At 50.0% G+C, this 17276-nt stretch overlaps 1 protein-coding gene across 4 annotated transcripts in view; it reads left to right on the plus strand.

Annotated features, from left to right (window-relative positions):
- SRC (SRC proto-oncogene, non-receptor tyrosine kinase) overlaps window positions 1-17276 on the plus strand; it is a 53942-nt gene that overhangs the window by 20889 nt on the left and 15777 nt on the right. Inside the window, exons 2-6 of one of the 4 annotated variants that reach the window (XM_018057838.1) lie at window positions 300-366; window positions 11426-11593; window positions 12998-13269; window positions 14957-15056; window positions 16062-16079. In XM_018057838.1, coding sequence (XP_017913327.1) covers window positions 13002-13269; window positions 14957-15056; window positions 16062-16079 — 386 coding nt within the window. In that variant the 5' untranslated portion in view covers window positions 300-366; window positions 11426-11593; window positions 12998-13001. The remainder of the gene's footprint in view (window positions 1-299; window positions 367-11425; window positions 11594-12997; window positions 13270-14956; window positions 15057-16061; window positions 16080-17276) is intronic. The other 3 variants (XM_018057837.1, XM_018057839.1, XM_018057840.1) reach the window with 3 other exon arrangements.

The following is a 17276-nucleotide window of genomic DNA, read 5'->3' on the forward strand; positions in this document are numbered from 1 at the left end:
TGTGGACCTCCTTCTCGACTTTGAAGTCCTTTTCACATGCTGCCTCTCCCAGGAAGCCCTTCCGGTTTCTCCCAGGCGGAGGGGATTGCTGATGCCCTGAACACTTGGTCTGAGGCTCTCTGGTGGCACCTGTTACAATCCACCTTGGTGTCCATAGTGACATATTAATAACCAACGCGGACCACACATCTACCACTAGGCGCCAGACACAGAAACAGTGGGGCCCCGGGGCCTTGTCTTATTTAATCCTTCACCACAACCTTGCAAGGTGGAGACTATTATTAGCCCTCCCTTTGCAGAATCCAGAGGTTCAGAGAAGTGACTTGCCCAGCTATGAGAGAGAGCGACACCAGGATCTGAAACCAGGTAAGCCTGTCTTTTTTCTTAAAAAGGAAAGAAAAAGCATTGACACACACAGTAAAAAATAATTCAAGGAGTATAGAGGAAGGCAGGGAAAAGCGAAGCCTCTTTGGCACTCAGATCTCCTTGCCAGAGGCAGCCATGGGGAGGCGTTTCCAGTATGTCCTTCCAGGGCGTATATGGAAGCATGTATGTTCCACAAACGATCACCCATGGTGTATCCTCTAGTCTACACCTAACTGCTCTTGACAGTGTGCCTTGGAGATCGTTTTCTGCTACTGCTTTCTTTTCCCTGCTTACATAGTGTACATTGTGTGGATGGAGACTGCTTTATTTGATTTGTGAGGATTGCTTTGCTTATTACAGATCATTCTGTGATGCATACCTTCCATTGTACACGTAGTGGCCCTGTGTGAGGAACACAGATAGTCCCAGTCGCAGGGTCTGAGAATGTGTGCAGTTGTAATTTTGGTAGATGTGGCCAGATGGCCCTTCGCACCCCACCCACCCTCTGCTTCCCCTAGCTGTCACCAACACAGGTTGCTCTAGAATTTGGGAACCTGCCAATCTAACAGATGAAACTTAATAGATGGCCTCTGGTGTAGTGTTTTGTTTTTTTAATATCACACCTCTATTGGACTTCCCTGGTGGCTCAGCTGGTAAAGAATCCGCCTGCAATGCGGGAGACCTGGGTTCGATCCCTGGGTTGGGAAGATCCCCTGGAGAAGGAAAAGGCTACCCACTCCAGTATTCTGGCCTGGAGAATTCCATGGACTATATAGTCCATGGGGTCGCAAAGAGTCGGACTGGACTGAGCGACTTTCACTTCTCTCTGCTGCTGCTGCTGCTGCTGCTTCTGCGTCGCTTCAGTCGTGTCCGACTCTGTGCAGCCCCATAGATGGCAGCCCACCAGGCTCCCCTGTCCCTGGGATTCTCCAGGCAAGAACACTGGAGTGGGTTGCCATTTCCTTCTCCAATGCATGAAAGTAAAAAGTGAAAGTGAAGTCGCTCAGTCGTATCCAACTCTTAGCAACCCCATGGACTGCAGCCCACCAGGCTCCTCCATCCATGGATTTTCCAGGCAAGAGTACTGGAGTGGGGTGCCATTGTCTTCTCCGTGACTTCTCTCTATTGGTATAGAATTCACATGCCAGACAATTCACTTATTTAAAGTGTACAGTTTATGTCTTTATTTAAATTTTTATTGGCATAGAGTTGATTTGCGAGGTTGTGTTAGTTTCTGTTAAACAGCAAAGTGAATCAGTTGTACATATATCAACTCTTTGTTTTAGCTTCCTTGCTTGTATAGGTCATTACAGAGGATTGAATAGGGTTCCCTGTGCTACACAGCAGGTCCTTATTAGTAATCTATTTTATATATAGTAGTGGGTGTATGTCAGTCCCAATTTGCAATTTATCCCCGGCCAGAAGTGTACAATTACAACCATCACTGCAATCAATTTTAGAACAATTTCATTACCCCTCCCCTCAAGAAAGAGGCTGTGTAACCCATTTAGTCAGTTCCCACTCTCCCTCAAACCTGTCTCCCCCAGCCCTAGGCAATAACCAATCTACTTTATGTTTCTATAGATTTGTTTATTCTGAATCTTCCATGAAATTACGTAATAGGTGGGCTTTTGGGTCTGACTTCTTTTCATTTGGCGTGTTCTGAAGATTCGTCCAAGTTGTAGCACGTATCAGTACGTCATTTCTTTTTCTTGCCAGATAATATTCTGTTATATGGATATACCACATTTTATTTATCCATTCATCAATTGATGGACATATGATTGTTTCCACTCTTTGGCTATTATGAACAATGCTGTTATGGACACCTTCAAGTTTTTATGTGGATATATGTTTTCTTTTCTTTTGGGTATATTCCTAGGAGTGGGACTTCTGGATTATAAAGCACCTCTGTTCAACCTTTTGAGGAACTGCCAGACTATTTTCCGAAACAGTGACACCATTTCATATTCCCACCAGCAATGTATGAAGTTTCCAATTTCTCTACATCCTTTCCAACCACTTGTTTTCTGTCTTTAATTATAGCCATGGTGGGTGTGAAGCTATATCTCATTGTGGTTTTGATTTGCGTTTTCCTGGTGACTAATGACGTTGCGTATCTTTTCATGCATGTATCGACCGTTTGTATATTTTCCTTGGAGAAATGTCTATGTGAATCCTTTGCCCGTTTTAAAATTGGGTCATTTCTCTTTTTTGCTTGTTGAGTTGTAAATCTTATTTACACGTTCTAGACACAAGTCCCTTATCGGATACATGATTTGCAAATATTTTCTCCCATTTGGTGGATTCTTTTTACTTTCTCTCTCTCTCTTTTAAAATTAATTTATTTTTAATTGAAGGGTAATTGCTTTACAGCATTTTTTTTTGTTGGTTTCTACCATCCATCAACGTGAATCAGTCATAGGTATACACATGTCCCCTCCCTCTTGAATCTCCCTTCCACTTCCCACCCCATCCCACCCCTCTAGGTTGTCACAGAGCGCCAGGCTGAGTTCCCTGTGCTGTCCAGCAGCTTTCCACTAGCTATCTGTTTTACACATGGTAATATATTTATTTCAATGCTACTCTCTCAATTCATCCCTTCCCCTCCTTCCCCAACAGTGTCCATAAGTCTGTTTCTCTGTTTTCTCTTTTTAAAAATTTTTTGGTCATGCCATGCAGCTTTGGGATCCCTGACCAGGGATCGAACCCAGGCCCTCAACAGTGAGAACATGGACTCCTACTGACCGGACCGCCAGGGAATTCCCATCTTTCCATCTTTCTGGCTGGTGCCCACCCCCGCCTTTTTAAAAATAATTAAATTTATTTATTTTAATTGGAGGATAATTGCTTTACAATATTGTGTTTGTTTCTGCCAAACATCACCATGAACAGCCATAGTATACCTATGGTTGCTGGTGCCCTTTGACACGCAAAAATTTTTAATTTTGATGAAATCCAGTTTTATCTGTTTTGTTTTTTTTTTTTTTGGTTGCTTGTGTCATGTCTAAGAAACCATCGTGATCCAAGGTGTTGAAACTTATGCCTGTATTTTCTTATAAGATTTTTTAAAGTTTTACCCTGTACATTTAGATTTGTGATCCATTTTGAGTTAATTTTTTTGTAAGGTTTTGAGGAAGGTGCTCAGCCTGAGTGTATCCAGTTGTTCCTGAAGTCTTAACTGAAAAAAGTCTTCTTTCTCCATTGAATTATATTGGCAGCCTTGTCAAAAATCAATTTACCATAAATGTGAGTGCTTATTTCTGGACTGTTAATTCGCTCCCATTGATTTCTAAATCTGTCCTCATACCAGAACCAGACTGTCTTAATTACCAGCGCTTTGCAGCAAGTTTTGAAACTGAGATGTGTGGGCCCTCAACTTTGTTTTTCTTTTTCAAGATTGTTTTGGTTTTTCTGGGTCCCTTGGCCGTCCGCATGAATTTTAGGATCAGTTTGTCTGTTTTTGCAAAGAAGCTAGCTAGGAATTTTTTTTTTTAAGGGTTGTGTTGACTCTATAGACTAGCTTGAGGACTATTACCATCTTAAAATGCATAGTCTTCTGATCCACGAAAGTGGGCTCTCATCCTGTTTATTTAGTTCTTTAATTTCTTTCAACAATTTTTGTGGTTTTCAGAGTATAAGTTGTACATTTCTTCTGTTAATTTTATTTGGTTTTTTTTGCTGTTAATTTTATTTCTAAGCCTTCTTTTGATATTATAATTTATTTTCTTAATTTAATTTTTGGATTGTTTATTGTGCTAGTATATACATTTTTATTTTATACATTAATTTTGTACTTTGGAACTTGCTGAACTTGTTAATTTAGTTCTCCTAATCTTTTTACTGTACTTAGGAATTTTTATATACAAAACTCTGACATCTATGAATAGTTTTACTTCCTTGTCAATCTGGATGCCATTTTTGGGTAGTTTAAATGTGATTGATCTGGAACTTATAGGCATGTGCAGTGAGATCGAGTTCCAATATTGTTTCCTGAAGGGAGATCGTGGGTTCCAACTCCGTCTTAAAAATAGCCTACCTTTTTCTCACTGTTATGAAATGCCACCTTCGTAATATATTAAATTCCCATGTGTCTGGGGACAATTTTTGGCCCCTCTGTTCTGCTCCATTAATTTGTCTTTTTATGGTGATATTACACAGTTTTCCGTATGTAACTTTTCAGTAAGTTGTACTCGCTGGTTGAGCTGTTTGCTCTTCGCTACTCTTCTTTTTATGATTTTCTGGCTATTCTTATACCTTTACTCATAAACTTGAAAACTGACCTGCCTAATTAGAAAAAAAATCCTGCTGGGATTTTCATTGAGATCACATTCAGTGTTTAGATTTACTTAGGAATAATTGGCATTTTTGTAATGCTGAGCTTTCTTTCATTTTATCTCCTGATTGCTGTTGACGTGTAGCTATATTATTGACTTTGGGATATTTACATTTAATTTCCTTCCTTTTTACTCAATTTACTTTTTCTTCAATAGTTTTATAGCAGATTCTCTTGGATTTCTCAGATATACATTGATAACATCTGCAAATGATGAAACTCGTCTTCTGGTTTCCAATTCTCTTTATTCCTTCCATTTCTTTTTCTTAGCTCATTGCACCGGCAAGCGTTGTAGAGCAAAGTTAACTTGTAGACGTGCTTGTCTTTTCTGGACTCTTTCCCTATGAAGTGGCTTCTGTAAGCCTTGGCTCCAATCAGTTCTACCAGATGCTCTGTCCAGGGTCATGCACAGGGCTTGGCACATAGTAGGAATTTTGGAAGCCGTTACCTAATTATAAGAGTGGTTAGAAAAGAGAGCAAGGATATGAAAAGAAATCTTCCATAGTAATGATACTAATGGCAAGTATTTAGGAAGCACTTCCTGTGTTCCAGGCACTGTATGAGTATGACCTCATGATTTCTTCTCAGGCTTAATCATGTGGGTGCAATTACAGATTCCCATTTTTGATGAGGAGTAAACTGAGGCCCCCTGGAGGCTGTGCGACTAGAAAGTGGCAAGTTGGCTTCTGAATCTGGCTTTCTGGCTCCAGGCCTTCCATAATGCTTCTTCTTCCCTGGAGGATCCAGAGATATGGATGGTGATGTCAGGGGTTGACCTCTGACCCGAGTTGCCTCTGTGTTAAGGAGGTGGAGATGATGGAGTGGTGGGTGCGCCTGGGGTAGTCAGAGCATCCGCGAGGCCCCAGAGGTACCTTCTCTTCTGACTGCACTTCCCTGAACCTGAGCATCCCGACTCAGCTGCACTCGCTTGCTGTGTGGCCTCAGGCAAAGTTCCGGCTTCTCTGAGCTTTGAGCCCATCTGTAAAGAAGGTATAGTTACAGTCCCCCCTTCACTGTCCTGCGGGGACAATTGAGTATGGACGGCAAGCAGAATTCTCAGTTCTGTGCTTGGCTTTCGGGGTCCTGCCGTCTACTCTTGCTTCATCTTGCTATTCCTCCTCTCGTCACTTGTAACGGTAATAACAGCAAACGACAGTGAGTGCTGTTTACTGAGCACTTATTCTCTGCCTGGCACATGGACTCTCTCACTTAATTCTCAGATATTAAGTTTATTACTACCCCCATTTTATCTTATTTTTTGAAAAGTATTTATGTCCAGACTCGCCATGCTGCCCTGGTGGCTCAGATGGTAAAGAAATCTGCCTGCAATGTAAGAGACCTGGGTTCGATCCCTGGGTTGAGAAGATTCCCCTGGAGAAGGAAACAGCTACCCACTCCAGTACTCTGGCCTGGAGAATTCCACGGACAGATCCTTGGTGGGCTACAGTTCATGGGGTTGCAGAGAGTCGGACACGACTGAGCGACTTATTGAGCACTTATTTTCTGCCTGGCACGTGGACTCTCTCACTTAATTCCAGATGTTAAGTTTATTACTACCCCATTTTATTTTTTAACGACGCTCATCTATTTATTTTATTTTTGCTGTGTTGTCTTTGTTGTGGCGCACGGGCTTCTCTAGCTGTGGCGTGTGGGTTCAGTCATTGCGGCACGTGGGCTTAGTTGCCCCATGACATGTGGGATTTTAGTTCCTGGACCAGGGATTGAACCCACGTCCCCTGCGTTGGAAGATGGATTCTGAAGCACTGGAGCACCAGGGAAGTCCTACCTCCCTTTTAAAGATGAGGAAACAGAGGTGAAGTGACTTGCCCGAGAAGATTTAGCTAGTAGATAGTGGAGCTGGCTCCATTGGGATTTGAATCCAGGTCTGACTGGGGTCCTCACTCTCAATTCCTAAGCTCCTGGCCTTCCTTCCACCCTTAGAGGAGGTGGAGGTGACATTCTTCAGTCAGGAAGGAAGCAGTGAGTATGTCCTGACTGAATTACAGTCTGTTTTGGACTCTTCTGGATGTTGTGTCTGCGTACGTGGCAGAGGGGCACAGCTTACGCAAAGGCCAGGAGGTGAGAGAGTGTGGTGCCCTCCTGTGGGGGCTGGGGGGGCGGGGCCGCAGCCCCCCTTCAAGGGGCTGCGAGGACTCAGGTGAAGGGTTTAGGCCTCATCCAGAGAGAATGATGGGAAGCGCTTATATGTTTTTTTAAGACTCACTGAAAAAAAAAATGATGAGAGAGTAATTTCTAAATGTCATGTCTGACTCTTTGCGACCCGATGGACTGTAGCCCGTCAGGCTCCTCTGCCCATGGGATGCGCCAGGCAAGAATACTGGAGTGGGTTGCCATTCCCTTCTCCACAGGATCTTCCCAGTCCAGGGATCGAACCCAGGTCTCCTGCATTGCAGGCAGATTCTTTACTGTCTGAGCCACCGGTGAAGCCCATGTTGGTATTTAATTGTCTGAAAATGTCTGTTTTACTTTTATTCTTTTTGTTGTTTAGTTGCTGAGTCGTGCGCAGCTCTTCTGCAGCCCCATGGGACTGTAGCCCGCCAGGCTTCTCTGCCCTTGGGGATGCTCCAGGCAAGAATACTGGAGTGGGTTGCCATTCCCTTCTCGCGGAGATCTTCCCAGCCCAGGGATCGTGCCCAGGCCTCCCGCATTGCAGGCAGATTCTTTACTGACTGAGCCCCCAGGGAAGCCAAGTGATACAACACTTAACATAAAGAAGGGATTTTCCTCTCCCTTTCTCACACCCTTTGGATGAAATATTGTGAAGAACTTGGACTTCTTCCAAAACTTTCTCTAAAGCTCTATAGCACGTGTGTGTGTATCCGCACAGACACATTCACATATGAGTTTTCTTTACAGAAATGATTGGAGTTTCTGTGTACTACACGCCAGGCACCCCACTAAGCCCTTGCCTGCACTGTGTCTTTAATCCTTCCACCAACCCTCTGACCTAGGTAGCAGTATTGTCCCCATTTTCCAGATGAGGAAACTGAGGCCCCTGATGGCCCAGAGGACCTTCTACACTGCCGTCTTCCTCTTTTCACTTAATAGTGTGTGTCACGCGCATCTTCCCAGGCCACACGGAGCACTCACTCTGTTTATTTAGCTGCACAGCTGTGCACTCGGTGAATGGACCGTCCCTTATTTATCCAGTCCCCATCTGATAAACACTTAGGTCATTTCTGGTTTTCTGTGGACAGTGTTGTACAAAAGCCCCATTTGTTTGTGTGGATTACAGAGATGCCGCTGGCTTTTGGAGGAGGGGTCCCCACTGCTGACCCAGGTCAGGATGACAAGGGCCTGGCCTTGGGAGAGTAGAGACAGGATGAAGGGAGGGATGTGTATGAGGAAAACTGGAAGGAAGGATGTATGAACCAGCCCTGAGATGGAAACGTGGAGTGTGGGGCAGTCTTAGAGGAGGATGCTAAGTCAATTTGGGGCCCACTGAGTATGAAGCCCTGGGGACACTGATGGGGAAGTGCTGTAGGGCAGGGGTCTCCAACCTCCCAGATCTAATACCTGATGATCTGAGATGGAGATAATGTAATAATATTAGAAATAAAGTGCACAGTAAATGTAATGGGCTTGAATCATCCCAAAACCATCTTCGACCCCCCACTGTGGTCCATGGAAAAGCTGTCTTCCATGAAACTGTTCCCTGGTGCCCAAAAGGTTGGGGACCACTGCTGTAGGGCATCCTGGGACCTGTCACGGTATTGATAGTGCAGATCCTCTGCCCTGAGCCTGTGGTCAGGAGCAGGTCCCCGGAGGAAAGGGACAGCCTTCCTCTGGGAGCCTCACACATCCCCAGTGTGGAGCTCTCCCCACTTCCTCTTGAACCCCAGGGATCTATCTCTGCCTGGGAGTGAGCAAGTGGCAGAAGAGATGTGTGGAGCTAGCCCTTCTCAAATGGGCAGCTCATGGTGACTTAGCGTTTGGGCCCTGAGACAGAGTCCTGTTTCGAGAAAGGAGACCATGGTCCAGAAGGAGGGTCGGCCCCAAGGTGACACAGCCTAGCAGGGACTGGGCCTCTCCCTAAATGTGCTGTCCTTCTAGCACACTCTGCTGTGTCAGAGCTTGAAATCGTGGGTCTTCCCTGGTGGTCCAGTGGCTAAGACTTCACGCTCCCAGTGCAGGGGACCTGGGTTCAATCCTAGTCAGGGAACTAGATCCCACGTGCCACAACTGAGAGCCACAATGCAGCCAAATAAATAAATAAAATATATTTTTTAAAAATTTGAAATCTTGGTCTTTCTGGAGGAACAGGGCTAGGCTGCTTTATCCAGTCATGCCCCATCTGCCATGGGCATCTATCTGGCCGTGTGAAGGAGAGGTCCAGAAGGCAGGAGGTGGACCCCATGAGCAACCCCTGATTCCTACCTGCCCAATGTGGCTTCATGTCGCCACTTCTTTTCAGTCTCACCCTCGCTGTGTGACCTCAGGCAGGTGCCTCAACCTTTCTGTGCTTCTGCTTCCACATCAATAATATAGGGACACTATTAATGTCTACCTCCCAGATTATCATGGGGATTTGATGAGTCGATATTTGCAAAATGCTTAGAGCAGGGCCCAGTACAAGGTCCAGGCTCCCGGAGAGTTTGAATATCTCAGATACATGGTCTCGACAGTGTGGCATTGCAGGAACAAAGCAGGATGCAAAGTGTTTAGTCTTTGCATTTAGTCTTTTATCTCTTCCACAAATATTTCAGAATACCTAGTGGGGATAAGGACATGGATCTGACCTGGTCCTGCCTGGAGGGAGCTTGGAGTCAAGCACACTAGCTGGGTCCTTGGATTCAGTCTTATGTTTCTATGACACTGGAAGGAAGTCCACCGCCATGCCCAGGGGCTGGCCCTCTGGCAGCATGTTGCCAGTGGGCCACAGTGTCCCCAGCATCTTCTGTGTACTTCCTTATGGATCCTCCCAGTGGCCCTACGACATGGTACTTACTGGTGTTATCCTCAGTTGGCAGAGGAGGAAACTGAGGCACAGGGTCCTACACTGGGCTTGTAGGGCTGGAATTCACACAGATGGTCTTCTCCAGTGTTCTTGCCCTTGACCTCAACCCGCCCACCTCTCTCCAAACACATGGCAGTTGTATAATCATTGCATAACAAAAACCCAAACCCCACCAACCAACAAACAGTGCAGTTAGAGGCCCCAGGCCACCTTAGTCTTGAAGGCCCTCTTATGCTTTTTCTGAATGCCTCAATGGGGAGTGGTCCTCTTGGTCAGTGTAAGAACTTAGAGGCCAGGAGCTTTTTTTCTTGCTCCTTCCCAAGAGGGCACATGCATCCTCTTGGTGCCGGAAAGGCCTCTGAGGTGCAGCCCTGGCTGTCCCTCGCCCTCCATGGCATGTCAGTCAAAGGACCCTTTTTCTTGTCCTTGATTACTTCTAGTGACAGCAGGCTCATTCTTTATCATTTAGTTCCTTCTAAAGAAAATTTGGGCTTTTAGGAAGTTCTTCATTAAAATTAAAAAAGTACTTTTATATTTTTATTTCCTCTCAAAGTCCTGCAAACAAGTCCACTGTTAGACCATGCACCCCCTGAGACAGGACCTGGCCAGTCCATCTCTGTGTCCCCCTCTGGTGACGGGCAGAGGGCTTGCTGCACAGTTGGTGCTGTGAATACTGTTCCAGGGAGCAGGTGAGTGGGAGGTATGGTGACTGGGGCTCAGCTGCCATCAAGCCTGGGGCTGTGGGCAACTGGGTCAGTAGGTCCCACAGGATGGCAACCATATGAGCGCTGCTGGGCATCATGGCCTCAAGGGATTGAGTTGCCATAGAAATCAGCTTTCCCAGGCCCATTGGCATGTTGCTCCCCTGGTGATCTTTTGAGCAGGTCTCCCCAGGGCCTTCCCAGCCCCACATTCTCTGAGCTGGTTGGCCTCCAGGGAGCATGCCGGCCACACCCCTATTGTGTGGATAGGCAGCCTGAGTCCCAGAGGGTTAGAGGCACTGGCTAACATTCACCTAGGGAGGAGCATCACATAGCTGGCCTTAGTGCTTAGGGCCAACAGTCTTGCCCAAGGCCCCAGCCAGTCATGGGGACTTTTCCCCATTCATGGGTTCCCAGAGGAATTCTGGACTGATTCCAGGACCTGCAGCTTCCCCAAGGGAGTAATTGGAGCTCACGTCACCAGTGTGTCCAGAATCACAGTGTCAGTAATAGCTGGTGTGGCAGGGTGATCTACTGTGTTCCCAGCACTCTGCTTTGCCTTCAGTTGTCACAGTCATTTCCTGATGAAGAAATGGGGCACACAGAGAGGTTAAGTCATTTTCCTGAGGTCACACAGCCAGTTAGGGGCAGAGCTGGGATCCAAGAGTGGGGAGTCTGGCTTCGGAGCCCACCATGCTATACCCGGCCTCACTCTCTCTCTTGCTTTGAGAAGAATGAAGGATCTTTCAGGTCTGGGGAGCACTTAGCACTGGGCCTGCCAGAGTCAGAGCCGGATAAATCGTGACCCAAGTGTCAGAGCCTTGGCAATTTCTCTTTCTAAAATCCTTATTTATTTGGCTGTGCTGGTTCTTAGTTGTGGCATGTAGGCTCTGAACCTGGGGTCAGATCCCTGACCAGGGATCGAACCCAGGCCCCCTGCATTGGGAGCACAGTCTTAGCCACTGACCACCAGGGAAGTTCCTGATTTCTCTAATCATATCCCCTCAACAGTCCTGAGAAGTCTGCTTTATCCCTACTTTGCAGATGAGGACACTGAGGCCCAGAGAGGGGAAGTGACTTGCCTAGGGTCACACAGCAGGCAGAGGTGGAGCAGGGCCTTTAGTCCACGACCCCTGACTCCATACCTGGTGTTCGTGCTGTGACCTCAGGCTGCTTCCCAGGTCCTCTGAGATAGCCCCTGCCTTCCACCAGGTGAGGTGATGACCCGTTGGGGCTGCCAAGATGAGGGAGCTGCGAGGGGTGGCCATATTGGGTGGGGAGACCCTGGCCAGGCTTGGTGGGAGTCAGCACCTGTGGATGGGGACATAGGGAGCAAAAGGGGATGGTGGAGTGATGGTCATCACTGGGGAGTTTGCAGCTTGAGTTTCTTTGTGTTTCCTGATCTCTAGCCCACCCAAATTCCTGGCTTAGACATCTCCTAACTCTCCAGTAGTCACACATTCACGCATTCATTCAGCTGTTTATTGAGCACCTCCTATGTGCCACTTCTAGGTACTAGGAGTGCAGCAATGTGTCTAGATGGACAAGCCCATAGAAATAATCATATGATCACACACACACACACACACACACACACACACACACACAGGGTCACATGACCCCATGGGCTGTAGCCCGTCAGGCTCCTCTGTCCATGGAATTCTCTAGGCAAGAATACTAGAGTGGGTAGCCATTCCCTTCTCCAGGGGATCTTCCCAATCCAAGGACATAATGTGGGTCTCCTGCATTTTAGGCAGATTCTTTACTGTCTGAGCCACCAGGGAAGCCTCATGTTATCAAGAAGAGGCACAAAAGGAAGGGAACTTAAACCAATGAAAGTAGTTTGGGAGCACATCCAAAGGAGGTGAATTTTTTTTCCTTAAGAGCATAATTGAAGTATAATTGACATACAGTAAACTGCACATGTTTAAGGTCTGCAGTTTGATAGATTTTGACACATGGGTGCACTCATGAAACCATCCACATAGTCAAGATAATCCATCACCCCTAAACGTTTCCCTCCCACTCCCCACATGCTGCCTTTGGGGTGAGAACTGAACGACACATGAGTTACTCTGCTGAAATAGTCAAGGAAAAGCATTCAGGCGGAAGGAATAGCATGTGCAAAGGCCCTGGGGCTGGAATGAGCTATCAGCCATCTCTCCTTCTTCCAGCTGCCTACTATATCCCTGCCCTGGTTGCAACTTTTAGCACCTCTTTCCTTGGTGTAGGACAATTTCAGCCAACCATGTATTCACTCAACAAACCTTCAGCCCTCTTCTGGGTGCCTGGAACACACACATGCCTCAGATACTGTCCCTGTCCAGGAGGGATAGACACAGTGTCTCAGGGGAAGGGAGGGTGCAATTAGGGCTGCTGATTATGAGGCATTTCATCTGTGCTTGACCCTATACCAAGGAAGCCCTTTATGCATGCCATCACTATTCCCATTTTATAGATGGAGTAACTAAGGTTCTGAAAGGTAACTTACCTAAAGATATCTCTTTGGGCCTCAGTTTTCCCATCTGTAGAATGGGTGGAAGTGCGGGCTAAGGGGCCCAGGTAGCCCTGTCTGCTCCCAGAGTCCTTCACCTCAGGGTCCTCTCTACTCTCCAGGACCATGGGCAGCAACAAGAGCAAGCCCAAGGATGCCAGCCAGCGGCGCCGCAGCCTGGAGCCTGCCGAGAACACCCACGGAGGCGGCGGCGGTGGAGGCGGTGGTGGGGGTGCCTTCCCCTCCTCACAGACCCCCAGCAAGCCAGCCTCCTCTGATGGCCACCGCGGCCCCAACACAGCCTTCGCCCCTGCAGCCGCTGAGCCCAAGCTGTTCGGAGGCTTCAACTCCTCTGACACAGTCACCTCCCCGCAGAGGGCGGGGCCCCTGGCTGGTCAGTGTGCCTGGGAGTGAGTGCCGGGTGGCCCTGGCCCCTTGGGCTGTGTGCCCTGGGGGGCAGTGATGCCCGCTTTCTGGGCTGCTGTTTCTTTCTCTTAATGACGGGGAGGAGTCTAGGGGTTATTTGGTCTTAGGGGCTATTGGGAGTTTTTTGGAGGTTTTATAAACTGGAAAGAGTGGTGCACACGCCATTGCCTTTAGGGCTGAATTCTGATGTGCAGTATAAAGGGCCCTAGAGATAAAGGGCTGCAGGTGGAAACTGAGGCCCAGAGAGCCGGGGGCTTCTTGGGGAGGCCTGAGGACCAGGTCTGAGGCTTTGCTTTTCGCTCTGGTTAGCTTGGAGATGGATCAGGACTGGAGGCGGTGAGTGGCCAAGGGGGCGGGGCAGGTTTTAGAAGGAGAGAGCGCGCTCGGGTCTTCAGAGGCTGGACCTACGAGATGCGCCCCTGCGCCCTCTGCTGGTATTGAGGGGGTATAGCCGCTCCGGGCGAGTGATGCTTAGTGAGAGAAGTAGATGTGGTTCTGGAGAGGTAAGGCCCTCAGACAAACACGGGCATTTCTACCGGGACACCTTCAGACAGACAGACACACACACAGTCGGCAACCCATTCAGAGACACCCAAATAGGACACGTGCACATGTTAGGCTGAAGATGCCAGCGTAAACACAGACACACCATGGACACAGAGACACGCTCAGGGACACAGGAATGGGCACCCTCCAGGCACAGACACACACCCACCGCAGATGCACACAAATGCAAAAGCACATACGCAGAAGCGCCTCCTACTCCCAGATGGAGACACAGACACGTGCAGTCGGAGCCCTTCAGAAGCGCACACATGCTCAGCTAGCACCCACGGACACGCAGATGCACACACGTGCAGTGAGAACACACAGACACGCACCCAAGTGAGACAGACGGACCCACAAGCACAGCCATTCATTTGTTCAGGAGACAGTTGTGGCGCCCCTCCTGTGTGCCAGGTCTCTTCTGGTGTCAGGAATACAAGCAGTGTGTAAAACAGACAAAACCCTCCTGGGGAAGAGAGGCGAAGAGCGAGTTGCGTAAACTGTGCCGTGCGTTTGTGGGTGGTAACTGCTCTGAAAGAACACGGAGGACAGGGAGGGGCGCTGGGGGATGTGTGGGTGGAGGTTGCAACTTAAAATGGGCACAGAGAGGGCTTCGGGAGGAACAGTCACCCGCAACCAGGATCGTCCCTGATGGCCCGAAGCACCCAGAGTCACACAGAGTCACAGAGCCGCCTCCCCAGGGGCAGTTTCCCTTCATTCACTGCTTCACTCACCCCATGGTTGTTTCTTGAACACCTGCGATGCGCCAGACTCTAGGAACAAAATAAAGATGCCTGTTACTGGGGGCTTCGGGTTCTTGGGGGGAAGACAGATACCAAACAGAAGCCAACACCCAGCATCACCTGGAGCCCGCTGGGCTCATCATGTGAACCCGCTCAGACGCACGTGAGAGACCCACGTGCCTTCTCCGTGCCCTCACAGGTGTGCCAGACACATAGACACAGGGGACATGCGCAGAAGCCCACCGTCTCTGTAAATGAAAGTAGGCCCCCGGGCTGGCAGTGGGGGACCCACCCCCACCCCCAGAGTGCAGGGCTCTCCTCCGCCAGCCAGGGCCAGGCCTTCTGACACGCCCGTCTTCTGAGCAGGCGGAGTGACCACCTTCGTGGCCCTCTATGACTATGAGTCGCGGACAGAGACTGACCTGTCTTTCAAGAAAGGGGAGCGGCTTCAGATTGTCAACAACACGTGAGTGCCCCCTGGGGACCCCGATCTGGTCTTGGGCTGGAGCCACTTCTGACCATCCCAGAGCCAGCTTGATGGGCAGTGGGCGGGGCTGGACATCAAGGCAGCCGAGGCCCAGGGAACCCATCCTGGGCATCCTGGGGTCTGTGGGGGTGATCAGGCGGGCACCCCGATGAGGTGGGTGTGGCTTTGGGAGGGCTCCAGGGACAGGGATCTGGGTTCGGTAACTGATCCACAGAGCACAGTGCTCCAGATCCCAGCACCCGCAGAGGGGTATGTGGTCAGAGTAGGACTGGGCCCAGGACCCGGGGCTACAAACAGCAGGGCCTTTGTGCTTGAAGGCTGTGCCCCAAGAGGTGCTGGAGCGCCTGGGGCAGCCCAGAAAGTGAGTCTTCAGCTGTAGAGGGAGGGCCCTGCATTGGCAGGGTTGGGGGACCCATATTAGGGACCCAACATGAGAGGGGTCAGGATAGGGCATGGGGAGGATGGGGCATAGGATGTGGAAGGCAGGGCACCCTAGGGTGGCATCCATGTCCCCCTCCAGGGACTCCAGCCTTGGCATGGGGCATCCTAGGGCCAAGCTGATGAATGGGGGAGCAGGGGACCCTGCCAGACTCTGGGGCCCCTGTGAGTGATGAACTGATGAGGGGGGTGGGGCTTCAGTCAGGGGGTGGGGGCCTTCCTCTCCTCCCTCCTCCTCTCCTTTCCCCGCCTGCCCAGAGTGCAGTGGGAAGTGGGGTGCAGCATCTGTCATGGGGGGTGGGGAGTGCAGGCTTTGGGTGCCATGCCCTGGGGTGATCACAGTGGGGGCGGAGCTGCCGACAGAGGGCGGGGCACAGCTCCACACCAGCTGCCTTCCTGCCCTTGGACGGCCTGCTCTCCCGTCTCTGCCACCTCCCATCCCTTCCCCGCAGCCTCGGGGATGCCCTGCCCCACTCCTGGCCCGTGCTTGCTCCCTCCAGCTCTCTCTCAGCTTCTCCCTCTTTGCTTCTCTCTCGCTGGCCCTAGGAGGAAGGTGGATGTCAGGTGTGTACGCGCTCCCAGGGCGGCGGGCTGGGTGGGGGTGCTACACTGGTGGGGGTGGGGCTGCATGCGCTTCCGCCTGCACCCCCTTGGCTGCACCCCCTCCGGCTTCCCCAGCTTCTGTCCTCACACCCTAGAGTTGGACCAGATCCTGACCTGCACCCCCAGGCTGAGAATGGGGAGGGTCCTCTCATCACCCCTGTCACTCCCCATCACACCTCCTCCCCATCCACCTCCTGCTCGCTCAGCCCCCCCCAAGTGCCAGCTGCATGCAGGGCCAGCGCTGGGCCCAGGGAGGCCTGGGTGGAGAAGGCCACGTCCTCCTGGGGCCAGAGTATAGCGGGACTGGCCCTAGTCCGGGCCCCGTGGCCTGTGCAGGGCGGGGCTGGGATCAGCTTGGGCTTTACGGGGCTGTGCTGTGTGCCCACCTCTGGTGGTGACCAGGGGCTGGGAGGCTCAAGCAGGACCTTGAAGGAAGCACAGTGAAGCCGAGCTGCTGGAGGGAGGTGATGGATGGCAGCCCCCGTCAGAAGGGCAGCTCCTGGGAGGGTGCAGTGCTGGAGGGGGTTACATGCCTTCAGGGCTATGGAAGGGTGAGAAGGTTCTAGAGGGTAGAGTGGGGTTGATCCCGGAGCATCCTTGAAGGCCTGGCTAAGGAGGTTGGACATCCCCACCGTCTCTAGGCATTTCTTGCTTGTTCATGCCTGCCTGCTGTTATGCATGTTGCTCCCTCTGTGTGAAAGGCCCCTTCTCCCATCGGTCTGGCAAACTCCTACTCATCCCTCAAGATCCAGCTCAGAAGTGCCTTCCTTGTGAGGCAAAGGGGAAAAGAGGGGTAGGCATTTTTACCCACGTCCTTTACTCTGCTGCCGTTCCACCAGGGCTGTAGTGGTGGGGGAGGGACCATCGCCATATTGATTCCTCATATGGAATGAGGAAACTGAGGCACTGAATGAGGAAACAGGCTCAGAGATGTAAAGGCCCTTGCCCAAGGTCACACAGCTACCAAGTAGCAAAGCCAGGATTGGAACTTGGGCAGCAGCACTCTCTCTTCTTTAAGCTGCTCTCCCAAGGGGAGGGGGCTGCCAGCTCCCCCAAACCCCTGCTGTCTGAGTCCCAATGCCACTCTAGTTCTCTTCTGGTTCCAGCTGTTTCCATCTGCCTACCCCTAAACTGGAAGCTCGTTGAGGGCTGCTCTTG

This window comes from Capra hircus, chromosome 13 (assembly GCF_001704415.2).
Source record: "Capra hircus breed San Clemente chromosome 13, ASM170441v1, whole genome shotgun sequence".
Taxonomy (NCBI): domain Eukaryota; kingdom Metazoa; phylum Chordata; class Mammalia; order Artiodactyla; family Bovidae; genus Capra; species Capra hircus.